General features: G+C 32.8%; 3 protein-coding genes across 4 annotated transcripts in view; 1 reads left to right on the forward strand and 2 right to left on the reverse strand.

Annotated features, from left to right (window-relative positions):
• Positions 1–6,756: 6,756 nt before the first annotated feature.
• On the reverse strand, positions 6,757–10,762 carry LOC111384419 (40S ribosomal protein S8). 2 transcript variants are annotated; one of them, XM_023008686.1, is made up of 5 exons: positions 10,665–10,762; positions 10,489–10,561; positions 9,733–10,060; positions 7,610–7,779; positions 6,757–7,049 (listed from the first exon to the last, which is right to left on the reverse strand). In XM_023008686.1, exons 1-5 carry the CDS (start codon positions 10,666–10,668, stop codon positions 6,965–6,967), a joined length of 660 nt encoding a protein of 219 aa, XP_022864454.1. In that variant the 5' UTR covers positions 10,669–10,762; the 3' UTR covers positions 6,757–6,964. The 2 variants fall into 2 exon arrangements, with proteins under 2 accessions (XP_022864454.1, XP_022864455.1); XM_023008687.1 differs by lacking the exon at positions 6,757–7,049 and adding an exon at positions 7,279–7,472.
• Positions 10,763–11,622: 860 nt separating this feature from the next.
• On the reverse strand, positions 11,623–13,910 carry LOC111384423 (mitochondrial import inner membrane translocase subunit TIM22-2-like). The gene is made up of 5 exons (XM_023008696.1): positions 13,546–13,910; positions 12,786–12,850; positions 12,609–12,681; positions 12,479–12,532; positions 11,623–11,958 (listed from the first exon to the last, which is right to left on the reverse strand). Exons 1-5 carry the CDS (start codon positions 13,871–13,873, stop codon positions 11,747–11,749), a joined length of 732 nt encoding a protein of 243 aa, XP_022864464.1. The 5' UTR covers positions 13,874–13,910; the 3' UTR covers positions 11,623–11,746.
• An 811-nt stretch (positions 13,911–14,721) lies between these two features.
• LOC111384415 overlaps positions 14,722–21,907 on the forward strand; it is a 9,580-nt gene continuing 2,394 nt past the window's right edge. The window contains exons 1-2 of the mRNA XM_023008683.1: positions 14,722–14,804; positions 14,931–14,973. Of these exons, the coding sequence (XP_022864451.1) occupies positions 14,722–14,804; positions 14,931–14,973 (126 nt within the window). The remainder of the gene's footprint in view (positions 14,805–14,930; positions 14,974–21,907) is intronic.

Here is a 21,907-nt window from a genome sequence, read left to right on the forward strand (position 1 = left end):
ATTAATACATATATAATATAAAATAATAACCAAATGAATAGTTTCATTGTATGTTTACGTAATGTCATCCACTTTAATTGATTTAGAAATTTATAATACATTCCATAACCATGACATTAACTCTAATTAAACGTGGAGGTGTCCTTTCAAATTTATAACCGTAACCATCACGTTCACTTTAATTGATTTTCAATTAAATCCTAGTTGTTTAATTACATTAATCCTCAATTAATGATCAGGTGGCTTTTCAATTTGTAACCGTAATCATAAACGTTCACTTATGGTGGTTTAACTCCATTATTCTTTCATTAACGTGAAATGCCTTTTGATGTTACGTAAGTTACGTGTATGGAAATTATATATATATGAGATGAAAATGATTTCTTCCACCACAGTTTATATTACACATACATCACGCCTCTTTATAATTTTAGAATTTTGAGCAAAGTATATCTTTTCACAAAGTCATTTTCAAGTAAATTCTTGGATATCAAATTGAGGTAAGAATACATGGTGCAAGTGGTAAATTCTTATTCCTTGATATATATGTAAATTTTGGCATGAGATACTTTAAGGCCTTCGGGTCGAATGCTATGTTAAATCCTTCGGGATAAACCGTTAGGTCAGAGAGAAGAAGTTGAATCCTTCGGGATAAACCGTCAGGTCAAAGAAAAGAAATTAAATCCTACGGGATATGGGGATTCTTAAGAAATGTTAGTATGTTATGCTATTTTTATATTTATATCATGTCAAAAAAAGATGTGCACGTATTCTTACTGAGTGTTTTCGAAAATATTCACTCTTACAATATTTTCAGATAAGAACGGGTCGTGAGGACGCGTGGAAGATTGACGGAGCGATGCTAATGTGGTCGTCAAGTAAAATTTCTAGAAAAGACAATTGTCAATTTATATAAAGAATATCTTTGTGTTAATATTTATGCACGATATTTATTATGTTGTTTAATAATTTGAAATCAAATATTTTCGATATATTTCCGCTTAAATTAGATAGAGAAAAGTTTTGGTAGCACCTTGAGCTCATTTTTATTTAAAAATAACAATAATAATGAAAAAGAGTTCAGAGCGTTACATTAACACCAATAGATATTTTACCTTTCGGAAGGTCTAATAGTTCCCATTCTAAAGACTTGATCTCCTTAGGTTTAGTGATGGCTCTGATACCATATGAAAGAAACTGAAATTATACTAAAATAAGAGGAGAAGATTATTCTGAATTTCAGTGAGTATTATTGATGAAATCGACAGCTTAAATAGAAAGACAAGTGAAACAAACTTGCAGAAAATAAGCAACGACTAACCCATGACTAACAACTCCTATTCTCATGGGATCTCCTAAAGAATTGTTAAAACTTCATCCAAATTGCGATAGAGTAGGACTCGAACAATTATTTTGCTAAATAAACAAATAAAACATTAACATAAAGGGGTAAGCATTATGAAGAAATTGACCAATAGTATTATCATCTTGGAAAGTGTAGTTGTAAAATACAAGTCCACAAACAGACATGTTATTCATGTGTGTCTTATACATTTAGAAGAAACATCATTAGCAAACAAAAATAATAATAATAATCGACAATGAAAAGTTGAATAAAACTAATCGATGGTGCTGAGTATCGGTCAATATGACGCTGGAGCTACTGAAATCATTACTTGAAATATCAATACATTTCGCAACTTCATTAAAAATCTGCTCAAATATGTCAGTAGGTTTGTTTGATGTCGTGGTCCAAATCTGTTATTTTTTATTCCTGGTCAATTGTTAACAAATATTTCTAAGGAGGCTAAAAGAGGGTTGGAATCTATACAGTTATTGCTATTATCATAAGATTTGACAAAGTTTTAAGCGGCTGACTGCTCCTTTATATCATCATTTATGTCAACGGAACCATACCAGTAGCAAAGTCCTACATCTCATACATGTTATAAAAATAGATTTACTTTCCAAACAAGTACAGATGGTATCGTGCTTCCCCTCAACGCCTAAGAAGCTGGGAATAACGGTGGCATACTTCCTTGGTGGAGCTTCATTTTTTGCATATGGTTTGCATCTTTCACATGTAAATGCTGCTCCTCAACAGGCTCGGATCAAAGCTCAAAATGAGCATAACAATATAGCATGCAGTAACAAGTGTCAAGAATTACTGTGGGGTCTTAATTTGGCTTGTTTAATCATGTTTGGCTACGCTTAAAATGGTTTACTTTTAAGTAACTTAATCATAAGTTATCCAATGATATCTGCAAACAAAAGTAGTTGAAAAGTTACTTTAGTTTTTTATTAAGCTTAACCAAACATGCTTTTAATCTCTTGACTTTACTTTGACAGCAGCATCCTGTGTAGTCCCTCATTTATGTCTTAACTTACAGACTCTGATTTCTTATATGTTACAGGTTGATTTTTGTGGCAAATCTTGCTACGAACCCTGAATATGTTACAAGTTTTGCTTATTGTATTTTACACAAGTTCTTTCAATTATTTCAAAGAGTTGAACGCAAAGGCAAAAGAGGTTGGGCAAGTTTATGACTTCTCAAATATTCAATTTTCCGTACATCTTCAAAACAAGGCTGGACATGGTCTGATTCGATTCGGTTCTAAAGAGAATCAAATCATACCCAAAAATTTTTGGTACATGGTAAGTGGAACCATCAGGTCCAAATTTAATTATAAAACTGTTTGGGTTCGATTCCGTTCCCAGGTTTCATACTATAATTAAATTTTTTAATATTTATAAAGCCACATTAATTCAATTAATTACACGTTCAATTTGACTATTACAGAATAACATAATTCAATCTTATATGTCTTTTGCATTACCCTTTGGTAAGTTCTTTATAGATTTTTAAAATCACAGAAAGATGAAGATAGCGAACTCACATAATTAAGAGATGTGCTATCAAATTTCAATTCGATTTTTCCTCGAATTGTAGAAATGACATTATGATAGAATAACATATTTGAGTAAAACTTATCATTATGTCAATTTGATTAAGTTGGGCATGAGCGGAAAATAGTAATGGTAATTTACCCCGTCCCGCCCCGCCCCACCCGTGCTCGGAACCCTCGCCGTAAAGAAAAAGTAAAAAAAAAAAATTAAAAATAATTTTATTTCTAGGCAATTCATTCGTTAAAAACTCATTTTAAATTTGTATTTTATTCTCTAATAATAACATAATTCGAAACTTTGAAAATGTAAAAAAAATAATAAAATTAAAAAAAAATCAACGGGGCAAAAAGTTGCCCCGCCCCTTCTAAGGCAGGGAATTTGTATTTTATTATCTAATAATAACATAATTCGAAACTTTCAAAATGTAAAAAATAATAAAAAAATAAATAAGATTAAACGGGGCAAAAAGTTGCCCCGTCCCAGCCGGGGCGGGGTGGGATTTTTGCCAAATGGGGCAGGCCGGGGAGGGGGTGCCCCGCCCCGTTGCCATCACTACTGAAAAATAGAAATAGAAAAATCACATTTTTGGGTTTAAACTAAATTAATTGGTTAGGAAAATTATTTAGAAAAAATAAAATAATTTGACTTATTTAAAATAAATAAATTAAAAATAGAGAAATTCGATTCTTGATCTAGAATCGGGAATATAACTGAACATGTCGAATATCGATTCAAATACAAGTTCGAGTATTTAATTTAGGAAGTATGGGTGAGCATCGAGTGAGTCAGCCCGGGTATTTCAATACTCAGAGCCACCCATTAGATTTCGATTATTTCGTAAATAGATCCATTCGGTTCCACGTAATTATTGGACCAAACTCGAACCATCGGTTCTGGGTTTTGTTCGGTTCTATCCATAACAATTTTTTAAATACACATTTAGTAAATACAATCATGTAATTAGACAAATTATTCACAAACTATCCATTGGTAGGGATGGCAATTCGAACCATCAAAATAAAAAATCGCGATTAACTGAATCGAATGGGGCGAAAAAAATCGAACCGATGGTACAATGGAACGGATATGGTATTTGATTTTAATGAACCGGTTCGGGACAGGGCGAGTATGGTATTTACGCCATCGTCCCGAACCGAACCGATTAACCGTTAGAAAAATTAATAAATTAATAATAATTGGACTTTCCATAATTTTTTTGATTTTTTCTATGTTAATTACTTAATTTCTTTGGCCCAAAATTTCTGGCCCATTAACAAATTAAATTTGAACTCAAGTACCCAACCCTGAACCCTAATAGTCTAAGACAAAGGCACAAACATTTTATTGGAAAATTGGAATCTCAACTCCTGTCTTCTAGGTCTGCCGAGTGCTGACTGCCGTCTCTTTCGCCTCCGCCCGTTTGCATTATTTTGTTTTTCTTCGGTCTTCAGGCTTTCGCCATTGGTGAGCTTCTCATCTTCTTTTTCGATAATTTGTATTTGTCTATTTGTTGTGAATTTCGTACAAGATTTGATCAAAGTATATCCAGAATTTTCAATTTTTCTACAATTGGTGGCCGCTTTAGAGATAAATGACTTTAATTTCTCTCCTCTTTGATGACTTTTGGCCTAAACAACACATAAACAAGAAATTGAATTCTTTAATTATAGAAACCAAAGTTTGGTGACGAGAATGTTGATGAAGAGGTATATTTTTTTGTTTAAATCTCCAGTTAAGAATATTATGGATTATTGATTTATTACTCTACTTACATTTCTTATATACTATATAGGAATCAACTTTGAGTTTTGACGTATGTTAGTAAGAGTTATGGGGAAGAATGAAGATTGAATATAATACATTTTTCTTTTTATTTGACTGATGGACCAATTAAAAATAATTTATTTTCGTGATTATTAACGACCCGAACCGAGCCGAATCGAGATACGAACCGAACTGAACTGAACCGACTTTCATTGTTATGGTGCGGTTATGGTATGATTAAAAAATTGGTGGTTCAGTGATGGTTTTGACCGAACCGAACCGTTGCCATCTCTATCCATCGGGTTATAGATTTAGTATCTGACATTAATTGAGTAATCATCTGAGACATAAACAAAGCCTTAACGATTTAGAAGTTACACAAAAAATTAATAAAATCGACTTAAAAAGAGCATTAAAAAATAGTTAGAATTTAAAAGAACTTTAATAGGAATATAAGACTAGCATAAAGAGCCAAGTTAAAATGGTGACCTAAAAAAATCGAGTTTTTTGAAGTAATCATATCAATACCCAAGAAAAATTCAAATTAAGACTTGAAGATAACATAATAGGGAAAAATAAGTATGTATTGTAAGAGTTACAAAAATTACTTGTGGTGTCAATGTAACAGACGAAGCTATTATAACAAGAGTAATGTTGACGAGAAGGAAATGCAAAGAGGGAACTGGGAAAAAAGGGCGGCAAGGGATTCTAGTGATTGAAAGAGGAAAATGTGTTATTATCTTTACAGGTTTGGTATTAGATTATACTTAAATTGCTTTTGGACAATATGTATATCTATATTTGGACTTAGGTAATTAAAAAGGGGCCAAAAGCTTTGGAATTGATATTTTCTTTGGGCTGAATTGAGCAACCTATTTAGTGTTTAAAAATATAAAATATCGGTTACATTCGGTTACCCATAGTTCCAATTCAAGAACCAAGAATCGAACCAAACCCACTCGATTCTCAATTTCAGTTCCTATTAATTTCTTTCGAGAACTGAACCAGAACCTCCAGTTTCGGTTCGAAATATTCGGTTCCAGTTAAAATTGTCTACCCCTATTAGGAAGAACCGCTCTATTCGGTTCGGGTCCAGTCCGGTTCGATCGGTTCGAGAATTTTGACCAACCTTAGGTCATTCGTCATTCACTGATCAATATGGATTCATACTCAAGCATTTGTTCTAATAATTTTTCAGGAGTCGAAATGAATATTAACAATTTTGTATTTTTTCCCCCCCCCCTCAATTTCAGTTCCTATTAATTTCTTTCGAGAACTGAACCAGAACCTCCAGTTTCGGTTCGAAATATTCGGTTCCAGTTAAAATTGTCTACCCCTATTAGGAAGAACCGCTCTATTCGGTTCGGGTCCAGTCCGGTTCGATCGGTTCGAGAATTTTGACCAACCTTAGGTCATTCGTCATTCACTGATCAATATGGATTCATACTCAAGCATTTGTTCTAATAATTTTTCAGGAGTCGAAATGAATATTAACAATTTGGTATTTGGTCCCCCCTCACCCCAACATTTTGGCAACAGTTGTGTAATACAAACTGTACATTCTCCAGTCAAAAAAGTTGAGAAGTAATTCAGTAACTGCTTTAAAGTTGCTTATACTATATATCAGCTCATGTTCTCGTTATTCAGTTCTTTTCAGCTGGACGAAGTTGTGACGGTCGATTTTGTAGGGTGAGGGATCTGGGTAACTTTGAGGACTAGTTGCTGATAGATTTCCTTATTCTATATACGATCACCAATGGACAGGAATTCTTTTCGCCATACTACACATCTGGGCCACTCCTTATTCTGTTGGTTCCAAGTTGAAATAGAGGTTTCTCAAAACTGACATGAATATCTATGTATTACTCAGAAATGAGAGGAGCTAGCATAATTATCTTGGAGAATTTTGAGTATCCATGAACTCTTACTCTTCATACCGTAATCCATTTGTGCCATGTAATGAATAATGCAATTGCTTGCATTCATATATGTACCACATTATCCCACTACAATTCTTTGAAGATGAAATCCCATAAAAATTTCAATTTTTTATTTCAAGCTAAGGGAAGCATGTTCACTTAAGATGCACCATAGCAATTAGAGCATGTTATTAGCACAACAGCACTGTAATGCTATTACCCAGAGACATAGAAGAATAATATTTCTAGAAAATTCATTACACGACAGTTCAAAATTTCAACTAAACAGGAGAAAGATCGAGCAAACTTCTGTCTTAAAGAAAGCGTGAGAGATAAAACGATTTTGAGAGATTTTTCTTAGTTCGAGACAAATTTAGGAAGCCCCGCTGGCACCCTTTCCCTTTTTCCTTTGAAGTTTCTTCATGTAAAACTCCAACTCTTTGCCCTCCAAAATATATCTAATCAAAATATTAAAAAAAGAAAAAAAGAAAAATCATCATCAGGGAAACATGTTCAAGCATGATATAAACAAATGACAAAGAAACATGTATTCATCTTGAAATAAGTGATCACAAAAGATTATTTTTTAGTAAATAAAAATTCATCTAGAAGAAAATTAAAGCATGTAGTGAAACAAATTAACATATTATTCTGATGTTTTCAACCATCCCAGTAGAAAAATATAGCTAACGAAAAAAGTTTGGGCAAGCTTGATTTCAGGAATAATGTGGCAATAGAATAATGTCATACAACGTAACCTACAACCATATCTGTCACATTGGATAGATTAAAAAAACCCATCTTCTCTTAAAATACATGTGTAATCTTAGTAGCTCCATTGAATAAATCTTGTGTTGACACTTCTGAGTGGAAAAAATATTCTGCAAAGACAACAGTAGGTAGGTACATATCCTGAAAGTATAATGATGCACAGTGATGCATGGGTCCGAAAGGGGTACTAAGACAAAAGTTAATTCAATGGTCAAGAAACAAAGGAAGTATGGAGGAATATACATACCCATCAGCACGACCACACTGGCCTGGGCGTGAAGAGATTGCAGCTAAAAGACGTCCACTGCCAAATTGCTCCTCAACATGTGGATCAAGCTTGCGATCCTGTTGACGCTTCTGCAGTTTCCTCTCAACATGGTTGCTTTTCTTCGTCTCTTCTACAGCACCCTCGGCCTCCTAAAACTCAGTCAAACAAAATTGTGAGCAAACTTCAGAGATGAGATTTTGCTGAAAACCTATGAAGTACAGAACAATAAACATCATTTGCATACAATTGAGCTGAGCTCTCAATCTCCTCTTTCATCTTAAGATGATCATTTCTTTTATTTACACTTAGGTTAAAAATTATCTTCACAGAGAATGTACATTCGCAATTTAATGGAGTCAATTAACATAAACTGTGCGTGCTATTGTCCACGCGTATTTTAATACTTGACTAACAAACATGGTCTTCCTATATCCACCGCCCAAGTCTAAGGAAAAGGACACCACCCCGCATGTTCTAACGATTGTATGCTTCGATGATGAACTTGGTGCACCCCAGTTTGTTCATCAGATTATATCTCTGTGGATCAATTACATTTTGGTAATTTTGAAATTATTAAGCCCACGTAAATGCTGTTTAAAACATAGTTCGCATGAGAATGAGCTAACTAGGTCAAATCAGAATGGAAATGGCCATTGTTGTTCCAATTATCCATTCATGGCTACTACTACTGTCTCTTCAAAACTATAAAAGCCATAACTACAAAACGAAAAGGATTTATTTACATCAGAAAGAAAAAAAATGCTGTTTCTCTTCCAAAATTTTTATGTGCAACTACTACAGAAACACTACTGAGGTAATTGATGATAACAGACTACTGTTTCAAAAATTACTTAGAGATTCAGGGCTTGTTTGAGCCCCATTTTTGGTGTAATATGCATTTTGGAATAATAGATTGATGAAAATTTTGTCGTTAAAAAATAATGAAAAGCGTTTGATTTGCCTGTAATATTATTTTATTGAAGAATGTAGTGTTAAAAATAAGAAAGAGAAAAATGCATTTTAAAAATAATGTAGATCAAATAAGGGCTCAATTACTTCCATTTACCAAAAAATATTCTCAGTTAATAGTTTCTAAGGTTCTTCTCAGAAAGAAAAACCGCATAACCCCTAAACTCTCATAAAACAAAAAAGAAAAAGAAAAAAATAATATTTCCCAAGCTATCCTCCCCCACAACCCTCCTCCCCAACAACCCAACAAACACCAGAATCGAGGCTAGGAAGATGAAATTTTCTAAAACAAATTCTTTTTTGACTTAAGGGTAGTTGTGTTTTATGCAAAATTTCCATAAAAGAAAAGCTTTTAGAAACCATAAAAGGGGTAAGTGGTGCAAAACAAACCTCCAGTCCTTTCATTCAGGCTGTCTCTGTAATCTTTGAATTGAAAAATGGTGTCTCAATAACAGTCATTTAATTCAGGCTGTCTCTGTAGTTGTCCCTTTTTATTTCAAAAAGTCAAGTTTGAATTTACAGTTATGCCATCAAGGCTGCAATATTAGTAACATCGAGCCTACTTTTATGTATTCTTCATTTTAATAGGTCTATGTGGTTACATGAAGATGAACCTTTAAATTCAAAGTTTATTTCAAATTAAAAACCCACATTTTAGTAAACAGCTCTTTTGTCATTAATTGTTTTTCCATCACACTGGAGGTAATAGATTGTAATGTTAAGACAATCTAATATAAAAAAGGTACTTATTTTACTTTGTCCTAATTCGAATTGTGTATTTAGACGATAAGTTTGCCTGCAACAGTGTCAGCAAAATCCAACTAGACACCACTTCATGCATTGCATAACGTTATTATGCTTAAATATCATGTCTGTCGCTCTTCTTATATAAGTTATATTAATCTACAATTTTTTATGATTTCATAATGTCAGAGCCATGGGCATGCAGAAAACATGAACACCAACTGATACCATTCCAATATTTCATGATTGATATGGAAATATGAGAAACTATACAGAAACTAACCACATATGAAATGCAAATGTTGAGCTACAAAAGAATCACGAACGCAGAAAGCATGACATCTTCATAGATGAAGGAAAAACCATTAAACAACGTAAAAGATGAATACCTCTCCTTCCTTCTTGGCCGCAGCTTTCTTCTTGCGACCAATGTCAACTCCATAGTGCTGAAGATACCACTGCTTGAAAGGTGCAGCATCCACCTGAACAATTGCGCTCTTCACCAAAGTTTGGGTCCTAACCAACTCATTGTTCGAAGCATTATAAACCACATCGAGAATACGAGTCTTCCTGGTCACAGCCTCACTACCCCAAGAATAGTTCCCTGTGTCCAACCTCAAGGCGCGCCATTTCACATTACCACCACGAACCCTCACCCTACGCACTGTCTTGTTACTTGACAACTTTGTGTTTGCTGGCTGTCTACCAAGCTCATACCTTGGGAAGGAGAAGATAGGTTAGTCAAAAGAAATTCTCATGCAACTCAATGGACACGGCAATAAGACAATAACAAACCATTATACTTATCCACGTTTAGATTTCTTAGATTTGTTTGGATCAGATTGAATGTTTTTCAAATGGATGGACTCGATTTCTAAAATGAACAGTGAATCAAGAACTCAGAATAACAATAAAGAATTAGTAGCGGGCACAGAAAGCATTATAGAATCGATTTATTCCAACAAGGTTCAGGCGATTTTCAATTGAAACAATAACATACTATTATAGGAAATCATCAGAATCCCATCGATGAATATAACAGATAAAAATCAGTAAAACGAAGACCAAAATAGTTTTCCAAAATAACAAATTCGAACGACAAATAACTTTATAAGATCATATTCATTTATCATAATGAAAATTACTTTCTCTTCTTCCTCCAAGCTTTCTTCTTTCCTCCAGTGGCACGCCTCTTGTGCATGGAATCCCGTGAAATACCTGTACATTTACATAATTCGCGTTAATCTTAACAAGTAAGCTCTTGAATTAATTTAAAATTTATAAATTCAAAGGAGATGAATTGCACAGATTATTTCATTACCCATGGTCGCCGGCGGTAGTTTTCAGGGTTCCGGTGAATCCCCCCAGCAAAAGCAGACACAGAAAAAACGAAGGAAGTGCCCCCAACAAGAGAATTAAGCTTTTATATCTTCACTCGAAACCCTAGTTCACAGAATTACACAGATACCCTTATACTTTTAACAAAAAGTCGTCGATGTCCTTCTAAATTATCATTAATTGCAAAGACACCTACAGATCTTTATATTGTGGCACAGAACCCCTTTATATTTGACGTATATAAAAAGGGTGCAAAATATTTTTTTATAGAAGAATTTTCAAAATAAATAATCTTGTGAATGAAAAACATTTCATTATTTATTTTTTGTTTAAAAGCCTCTTTCATGTGTCAAAAAAACTAAATTTGACATCGTTAAAAATACCATCAATAATTTGCATCATTATGATGATTTTGACGCGCTCGTCAATGAGCTTGATGGATACATATTGTCCATTTTAATTTATTTTTTTCTTCTTCAAAAGCCTTTCTTAATTACTTGTTTATGAACACGTGCATACTACTCTACACAAGTACAGGTTAAATGGTTCAAGCTCATAAACCCTCTCTTTCATTCATCAATAGTGCCCTAGACCCTGGTCGATAACTTTTCTAGACCAGGATCGATATGTGTTGAACATGACTCATCTTCATTGCCAAATCTGAAAAATCAAATTGTCTTCGACTATGAAGGCAATATTTCCTCCAACGACAACGAATGTAATTTTTCCTCGTATAGCATTACCTTTAAGGATAAACTAACGAAAAAACTGTTTGAAACCTCAAGGGATTCATATTGCTTTCCAGCATTCATGCTTCTAACCATTTAAATTACAGATAAATTTTTGGGGAATAGATAAGTAGTACTTGTAAATCCCTTAAAATGTGTTAATGCTACGTGTAACTAATTCGAGGTCACTATGATTAATATTTAGATGTGATAATAGTAGAAGAACCGTGGTAGTTTCAGTTTATATAAGTAATTCACTACTACTCTGAAACATTTTAAGAATTAAACTGTTACTCGTAAGTTAAAAAAAAAATTGCTTCGAAGATTAAAGATTGCCTCATTTTCTGAGAGTTTGGCAAAAAGATGAAAAAGACTCCTTAAGTTCGTTAGGAAGGGGGATTGACAAAGGAGTCAGCACATTGAAGGGCCTTCTTTTGACACCCGAGGAAGCTGGCAAAGCAAGTGCAGGCTGCTGCTTGTTTATACCTTCAATGATAAACGAGAACGCCCCAAATGTGAGACAGCTTTGAAGTAGAGCTTGTGGGGCACCTGGAAAGATAAAATAGCAAAATCAGATAAAATTTCATACCATCAGATTTACCCTTGGTGAACATACATACATGCATGAAAAAATTCACCACCATGGAAGAAGAAATGATGCAATTTAACACCAGAAGAACCACACCATAATAGTAGACCTAATCTTGATCTCACTTTGGAAGCCATTATTAAGTAGCATGGCAAGGCCAGACACGAGGAAATAAAGAGGACGAATTTGAGATTTGGAGGCTCCCAAATGAAGTCAAATTTATTTTGAAATAAAGCAGGATATCCAAGTCAGAATATAAGAGTTAATTGTATTATTTCGAACAGTAATAAATGATTTTAATAAAATCAGGATGGCGTTGCCAAAAGTGAAGTCCTTAGACACCTTCAGATGCAAAGGAGCTTGAGAATTCTAAAACATATTAAGTCATTCTCTAAATTGGTTATACATAATGTATGCAAGAGTGCATATAACACAAATTCAACCCTGGAGAAAGGAGGGGGAGGGAAGAGTACAAGATACCTGGAAAGCTTAGAGCAAGGCCTGTGCAACATCCCGCAACTCCTGCATTGATGACTGTAGAGAAATAAGAGAAGTCACATGAAATTGAATGGTCATTAAAAGAAGTAAATTTCAATTGAAGATGTCTTACCATCATCTTTCCCCCGCAACCTCTTCAAAAAGCATACAACTAAACTGTGAACTCCAGACAAAACTGCAAATTTCTGGGAGGAAAGTAATATAAAAAAGAATTAAGATAAAAGATCCGTGCCATTAAAGCTGTGGATGAGAAAGTTAGCGAGTTGACCAACAGTTAAAGTACCCATACCTTAGCAGAAGACCCTGCATCAGCAAATGATCCTTTCAAACCTTTCTTTTTAATTAATCCTGAACCTGAGACACAGATCACAGCATTATATTATGAATGATCATTGCAAACTCAGAATGCAAGATATTTTATTAAAATCCTAGTAGGCAAACTAGAAGAAGTCAGAATGAATAGTTTATTAAACACGGAATTTTTGCATCGATAATGAAGTTTTAGTCAATAGGATCATGGTTCCAATAATAATCTGAATAAATGGCGTCACATTAAAATCTAGTCAGTCGTGGATATTTTCACAACCTCTCCACCAGGGAAGCCAACAACACCATTCCGATGTTTGCATAACCTGGCCTTTGGAAATCACCTTAGTCATAGTTCAAATAAGTGTATTCAAATCATTACTAGAAATTTTCGCTGATATCTGAAACAGAGGAAAGGATAAAAACACAAAACATCACGCATAGAAAGATTATCCAAAGAGTAGTACGGACAAATTCTCCATGTCTCTGAGGTAGATTTCATATAGGCATCTACAATTGAACTGCAATTACATGTTTGGCAGTACTAGCCAACATAAAAAAAAAAAATTTATCTTACTTTTTCTTAACAAACATTATCCAACCCTTCCCTGCCAGATACTCCATTAGTGCCAAACGTAACCTCGGTGAATTGTCATAATATCCCAGCTTAAACCAACACATATATAATCTACTTAAATAACTAAACAAGAAAAGAAATAGTAAACAAACAAAAATTAGGTTACCGTAGCCGAAAATGGATCCCGTGAAAGCACCAGAGGCTGAGTCACCGGCGAAACGAAGTAGGCAAACTAGCGGAGGACTTGACGGATTGGCGGTAATGCTGGCGGTTAGTGCATCAAGAGACACGTTAGAAATAGGAGTTGGAATGTTCTCGACTTCGAAGGCGGAACTCGGATTGTTCGCCGGAGTCCACATCTTTAAAATTATAAACCCTGACGTTTGGTCAATCCAACGGTTTTCAACTTCTAGCTTCTGAAACTTTGAAGGAATTCTGAGATGAGATAATTTGTTCTTATATACCCTTTTGCAAGACGTCGTCGTTTGTAGCATTGCCCTCCCTGCCGACGAGTCCAGCGGATTGTTCGGTAATATTTATGAGAAATAATTTTTTGACCATTAAATAGAAAAGTAAATCTCACATATGAGTAAAGAAAAATGAGTAATTGGTACAAAACGTCCATACATTTCAAGTTTATTGTGGAAAACGTCACTATCTTTTATTTTTTATCATTTTGCCCCTACCTTCCAGCTTTCTGTGCACTGAACGTCATTTTCATCCATTTTTGACAATTTTACCCTCTTATACGAATATAACAAAAAGAAAAGAAAAAAATAGATAACTAATTGCAACAATGATCCCAAAGTTCCAATAAATTACAAATGAATTACAAGCTTTTTTTAACTCTCAGCAAAACCAAAAATATGAAACTCCTCAATAATGAACAAAACCATCAAACGAAGAACGAACTTCAATGGAGGAATACCAAGACCATCAAGTTGAGTTCAAATTAAAGACAACAACCAAAGTCGGCTTTGAACTTGGACGAAATTGCAATGGAAGATCAGGGACCTACTATGTTCTAGCCAAACTAAACCAAAGAAATCCCAACAAATTTGAACTTATGAAGATCTAACAAGGAAAGCCAAGTTGCTGACCAAATAAGAAACTCCAAAAATGGAGCTGGAATCTGGCCAAACAAATAAACTAAAAACCTAAAGGAGCTCAAATCTACCTTTGACAATCAATGAATAATCTCACCCGAAACTTTAATGAATCTAGACAAACAGTAAAAGACCCAAACCAGTGAACTGAAAAGGTTTGGGTATGAACAGAGCACGTTATAGTACCGATACGAGAGGTTTTCCTTTGAAGTGCAATTGAACTAAGCCATACTGGGATGGAGTATGCCAGAGCCGAGTGTTCTACAGCGGCAAGAAGTACCGTAGGTTGTGGCGAAGCCAGTGCGAAAGTGGCTGTGTGGTTGCAATTTATAATTTTTTGAAAATTTGTAACTCATCTGATTTTTTTTTAAAAATTGGGACCATGGTTGCAATTAGTTTTCTATTTTCTTTTTCTTTTTCTTTTCTTTATGTTTTATTTGTATAGGAGAGTAAAATTATCAAAAATGGATGAAAAGGACATCCAGCGTGTAACACCCCGAATTTTTTTTACTATTTTTCGTATGGACCTAAACTTAATATTGATAATTTAGCAAATGAAATAGTCCATGTCTAGATTAGTCGTCACACTAAAAGTTCGAAAATTTAAAGTGATAAACTCGACTTACTCATTTGAATAAATGATTTATTTGCTTATGTATACTTTTAAAATTTTATCGAAAGTTAGTTGGGTTGAATATTTAACTATTTAAAAGTTAATAAAAAATATATTAATATTATACTCGTTTTGTAGCTCATATTAAATAAAATAAATTGGGCTCAAGAAGAAATGATTTTTGAACTATTTATATCCAAGTTATCTTAATAGAAAGAAAATTAATCTAAATTCTATATTTCATTAATAAGAAAAAAATAATAATGAAAAGAAAATTTTCATTCCAATTCGTTACAATTATTTGGAATTTGAAAGGGATATTACAAATTAAGCATGATTAATTCATTAATTTTGATAATAATTAGTCTAGTTAATCTCATAAAACTCCTAATTTACATCTTACACATTCGAAATAAAATTATTAAATTAAAAAGTCATTTGTTACTTGGAGTTACTGCTGTATGAGAATTTTTTTTTTTATATATGGTTGAAGTTTTCTTTTAAACATCAAAAACTTCATTTCTTACAATTTGGCACAGCACACTTTTTTAGAAATAAATTTCCCTTACTATTATTCTACAATCATATTTTCAGATTCATTCGGTATCAAATTGGGGTAAGAATACATTGTGTAAGTAGTAAATTCTTATTTCTTGATATTTATGTAAATTTGGTATGAATTACTATAAGGCCTCCGGATCGAATTCTATGTTAAATCTTTTGGGATGGACCGTTAGGCCAAAGATGTTAAATCCTACGGGATGGACCGTTTGGTCAATATGTTAAATCCTACGAGATATGGAGATTCTTAAGAAATTCCTTGAATTATTGAAATCGCCACCAGATTGCTCTAAATCTAAAAAACGTCGGTATGTTATGCCATATCATATTAATAAAAATATGCACGCATTTTTATTGAGTGTTTTCAAAATACTCGTTCTTACACTACTTTACAAATTAGAACGGGTCATGTGGAAGATTGATCGAGTGATGTTTATGGGGTCGCCAAGTAAAAATTTTAAAAATGATTATTGCCAATTTCTATTTCAAAAATAATTTTATGTTTAATTCCGTGCATGTTATTTTTGTAGTTTCGACATTTAAGTTATTTAACATGTTAAATTGACAATTTAATTCATAGTATTTTAAGCTAGATAAAATTCAAAATTTTATTTTGAATTGTTGAATTCAAATTATTGATTTATTTATCACAACTTAGAATTTCAACCCTTAACAAAAGCGATATTTCTGTTTAAATTAGATGAAAAAGAATTTGATAACATCTCGAGCCTATTTTTATAAAATAAAATAAAATAATAAAGATGGAAGTCATTTCGGGGCATTATACAGCGCAAAGAAAGCTTAAAGATAGAGACGAAAATAACAAAAAAATGAAAGGTAGGTATATTTTTTCACAATAAACTTGAAAGGTATGGACGTTTTGTGCCAATTATCCAAGTCAAAAATGACGACAGACTTAGAAAAATAACGATCAAAAAATTAATTTTTTTGGGTAAAAAATAAGAACCAAACAGGAGCTAAAACACGTTTTATTTGAATGCTGTTCCACCTAACCGATGAATGAGTAAATCACGAGCTAGGAAAGTCATCTAACCCAACTTCAAGTTCCAAAATAACAAAAGATGATTGGTCGGCAAATGGCAACTACCTTTTAGCCAATGGTTTTACAAAAGTTCAAAAAGGCAAGTGAAAATAAGGTTGTCGTGAGAAAAGAAACGAGTGAAAGAGAAAGGAGAGGATCCCGCACAATGCTTAAAAACCCTGTCTTTCATTAACTAAATTAGAGTAATGTTTATTTAATGAACAAATAGGGGTCGATAAGAAACGAGTGAAAGAGAAAGGAGAGGATCTCGCACAATGCTTAAAAACCCTGTCTTTCATTAACTAAATTAGAGTAATGTTTATTTAATGAACAAATAGGGGTCTTATCGACCCCTCACATGGGGTCGACCCAACGCGGGCCCCAATTTACCCAACGCGGGCCCCAATGTCATAAAAAATGATTAAAAAAAATTCGATCCCACCCTTATGAGGGGTTGATAAGACCCCTACAAGTGCTGGGTCTGTACTTCCGACACTGCCATATTTAATACAATTGGTGTTAGTTTATGTGGGCCAAGTGCCATTAATTATTAGATCATCTTCAAAATGGGAAATGAAGGTTGAACCCCAACCTTAATGGTCCCCCATCGCCCCCGTCCTGGAGTATCGTGAGGGAGGTAAATTGCAGGTTATGCCTAATAGGGTACAGGGTGGAAAGCTACTTGTACACTTGCACTTACCCAAGAGCCAAATCCATATTTCAAGATTCGATCCCTTGACGCGACAGCCTCAAGTAAAACTGAATTTCTCCACCATTCCCTTTTATCACTTGGAGATGTGCCCTGGGGGCTCTTCAAAATGGGAAATGAGTAATACTTAAGGTGGTTTATTACTTGCATGCTGCCTAACATGGTGCCTGTAACACTATTAGGGTTACGTAGCATGATTCAAGTTTCATCTACTTTTACTTTAAAAAATTTAGTATTTGGAACTAAGCCTCTGTTTGGTTTAATTAAAATTCAGTTTATTATTATTATTATTTTGACAGTAATATATAAAATATATGATTAAAAAGTTGATAAAAATTAACTTTATACAATACATAATTGGAAATGAGTTTAAAAAAAAATGAATGTAATGAGAGCCATACATGAGCTAAATAAGATCAAGGGAAAAATACATAACTACAATACATTAAGAATACCGTTTCACATTTACCGAATTTATTAAATTAAAATTTTCAAAAATCATGTATTAAATCATTAAAAATATAATACTAAAATATATTTATCTTTCTATATAACCTCTTTAAGCCCTTGTTTGAGCCCCATTCTTTTAGAAAAATACATTTTTCAACAATATTTTGACATCATTTTAACCACATATTCTTCAATAAAATAATATTACATGCAAATCCAAAACTTTTCCTTATTTTTTAACCACACATTTTCCATCAATACACAAAATGAGATTCAAACAAGAACTAAATAACATCTCTCTTTTTAAATCTGTGCTTTGATCGGTCTTTCAAAATGAGAAAGTAATCTCAAACGAGAATAAACTAATTTATAAGTATATTAAGTTTAATTAAATCTTACTATTCAGAAATGTAAAGTTTGATATCTTATTTTTGAAATGTAAAATTTAAAGGTGATGATTTGCTTAATTTTCCCTAAGATCAATTGCTTTAATGGAAATATTATGAAAATGTGGTCAATGGATGTAATTACCACTGGGATCAGAAATTTGTCGGCCCAATATGGGTCTGCATAGATAATTTGATATAGTTAACTTTAGGAAAAATTAGCCCAAGTACATTCCTTTTTGAAAACCAATAATAATAATAATAAATAAATAAAAATGTGCGCTTGATTACAAATATAGAATTTGTATGGAAAGAAGATAAATTATAAAAAATTTAATTGCCTATAACTTATTTGCATTTTCAATTTAAAAAATATTATATTTGTCTTTTTTTTACTAATGGATAAATGAGAAGGAGTGAATAGATGTGAGAGAATGAATTCCCTGAAAAATAAAATCATACTCCGTTAAAGAAAATATTTTTCTTGATTTTGAGAAAAATATGATCACGTGGTCAAATATAGAAAAATATTTTCGATGAAAAAAATGTCGATCAAATAATAAAAAGGAGGAATTTAGGTGGAGAAATATATGTTCCATGTAAAATATTGACAATCAAACATATCCTAATATATATTCTTAAGTTTAACAAATGGTTACCTAGTTTAATCAAACACTTAAATAAAAATAACCCATTTTTAACGAAAGTCAATTACTGTCATTTTTGCCAAAGAGTAAAAAGGTCTTCTAGTCAAGGGAGGCAAATGATTTCTTCCACAATTCTTTCGCAATCCATGATTTCATCAAATATGCTTTTTGTGAGATGGTTGGTAAGAATGATTGGTTTTTCTTTTAGGGTCAAAGAATAAAATTTGGGTGGAAAGAAAACGAATTTCAGGGAATTGAATTACCTAGAACTTGTTTTATTGATAATTGTCAATTAAATGTGTTTGATTTGTATAATTTTCTACCTAAAAAATATTAAAATTTTGGATATTTTAATGTTCGTTTGACTTTATTTTTCATAAAAATTGTCAATTAAAGAAATACAAATTGTTACAATTGTGGATAAAATTTGTTTCCATTGCAGCCAAAAATTTTAATGTTTGTTTGACTTTATTTTTCATAAAAATTGTCAATTAAAGGGATACAAATTGTTACAATTGTGGATAAAATTTGTTTCCATTGTAGCAAAAAAAAAAAAAAAAAAGGTACCCAAAAAACACTTTTTCTCCAAAACCTCAAAAAGCTAGAAAACAAGGACACATGAAGAGTATCACAGAAAAGATTTTCCATGGAAATTTTGGCTATCAAACATGTCAAAATAATAAAAAATGAAATTGTTCTATAGAAAACGTAACCTATCAAACAGACCATTATATTTTTAACTAAAGTAAAGATATATAAGTCTTTAAATCAAAATTTTGATCTTTTTAACCGTCAATTAGATGAAAATCATCTAAAATGATCAATTATGTTAATTAAGTGAAAGGTCAAAGAATGCTGTGTCAAAACTTGAAGTTTAAAACCATTTGCACAGCAGTCCTATAATTTAGGGACTATTTGAGCCAATTCCTGTGAATATCAAACTGCACGTGCTCTCTCGCTCCAATCCCAACTGCCAAATATTGACACTTTTGATTGGGTTACTCTCCCTATCGCTTGACAATAAAATAAGAAAAAGTTACAATAAAATAGAAAAAGTTGTATAGATAATCAAATAAAATAATAAATTCAGATATTATTATTTATTATTTAATGATTATTATTCTTCGAGAATGCTCGAAGGCCAAGATTTTCTGCGCGGTTCTCATCTCATCCTATTATCTTCCTCGTTAAGGGAAATTGGAGCAATTAGTCCCCAAACTTATGACCATCTTGCTCTTTTGGTGTCAAACTTTCAAATTTTGGCTTTAATGTCCAAAATTTTTGCAGTTAGGTGTGCAGTTGGTACGTTGGATATATTCGTTCCAAATTTGTTGTTACTTATATCGAGGGACAATTTTGTCAAAACTTAAATAAAATAAAATAAAAAATAACGAAAATCTTCGTCTTCTCCCACAACCCACTCACTTCATCCTAACCCAACCTCGACTTACGTGTAGGCAAAGTTATCAACACATGTTGAGTTGAACCAAAATCGAGCCAAAACTTGTCAATTTGTTTCGTTTCTACTCGAGTTCTAATTGATTTCATGTATTAAAAATTGAGAATAGCTCGATTGAGTTCTCAATTTCTAATATCAAGAATTGAAAATCAGCTTAACTTGAAAATATTATTTTACATTTTAAACGACGGCTTGTGTACTGCACCAAATATTTTACTTTTTCTTCTCAATTTCACCACAATACATCAAGCGCGTATTCAATTTGGTTTGTTGATATTTATAAACTCAAACAAATTCATCCATTAATTTTCATAGATGTGGATTTGGATTAATTAAAGGACAAGTTTCTTCATCATTTTTAAGCTGACACTTTTCACCATTCAAAATATCAAGAAAATGAAAGTGAGATTACAATACGTTTTTCAAAAACTCGTTCGAGCCAATTAGCAATGGCAACAGGACAGAGCATCCCCAACGAGACGGGACAGACGGAATATTTTGCCATCTGAAGCCAATAATTAACTAGTTGTGGTAAATTGTTGAGTTTAGTTAAATGTAGAAATTACAAATCATCCGCATCAATATAAATTTTTATAGTGGAGAGATTATGAAAAATTTAGATATCTAATCAATTATAGATTAAGAGCTTGGTGGGTGGGTCAAGTTGGTTTTGGTGGAGGTGGGATGGGTTGTTGGAGAAGACGGATTTTTTTTTAATTTATTTAAGTTTTGACAAATTTGTTCCTGGAATAAAAATAAATAAAAGATAAAATTGCATTTCAAGCACAAAATTAATAGTCATTTTGAATGAGATCCATCCAATAGACCAATTTGCTTACCTAATGGCGTAGGTTTGGATGCCAAAATTTAAAGGTGTATGACCAAAACAGAAAAAGAAGCATAGATTTGGGACCATTTGCTTTAATTTCCTTTCTTGGTATATTTTATACTTTGTACGGTTTCTCGTAAAACTCCTCATTTGCTAAGTGGTTGTCTTTAGTTTTTGATAATAGCCTCTGAGTTCGAAGAAAGTTGGTAACTTGGTTGATTTTGTGGTTGAAGGCAAGAAGTAAATTTTAGCTTTGTTGTTTTCTGCTTTGATTTTTGCTGTTTCCCTTTCGTTTTGTTTTGCTATTTTATTTTTTATTTTTTTTCTTAAAAATTGAACTGAAGACTGAAGTTAGTGTTAGCTCGCTTTTTTTGATTTGCGAGAGGTTTTGAGTCACCGACTCACTGTTTGGGTTGGAAAAATAGGTGTTTACTTTATTGGCATGTGGCGTTATCTTGATTGAACTGCTAATGGGTTTTGCTTAATTTCGGGGTTTTGAGGTGTGTTCTTATCAAATCGAGCGTAGGAAAGGTCTCAATTTGGGATTTTTTAAATTTTCCTTTGTATTAAGCTTTACCTGAGGACCTGAATTTTGGATATTAAGGTCTCTCGTTTATGAGCTTTTCCCCATTTTTCTCTCAAGCTGTTGAATGATTTTACCGTGAGTCAGTTTGACTTGAACATCTGCTTGTTAATTACGCCCTCCCGATTTGAAGTTTTTTTTTT

This window comes from Olea europaea, unplaced genomic scaffold (genome assembly GCF_002742605.1).
Source record: "Olea europaea var. sylvestris unplaced genomic scaffold, O_europaea_v1 scaffold2910, whole genome shotgun sequence".
NCBI lineage: Eukaryota > Viridiplantae > Streptophyta > Magnoliopsida > Lamiales > Oleaceae > Olea > Olea europaea.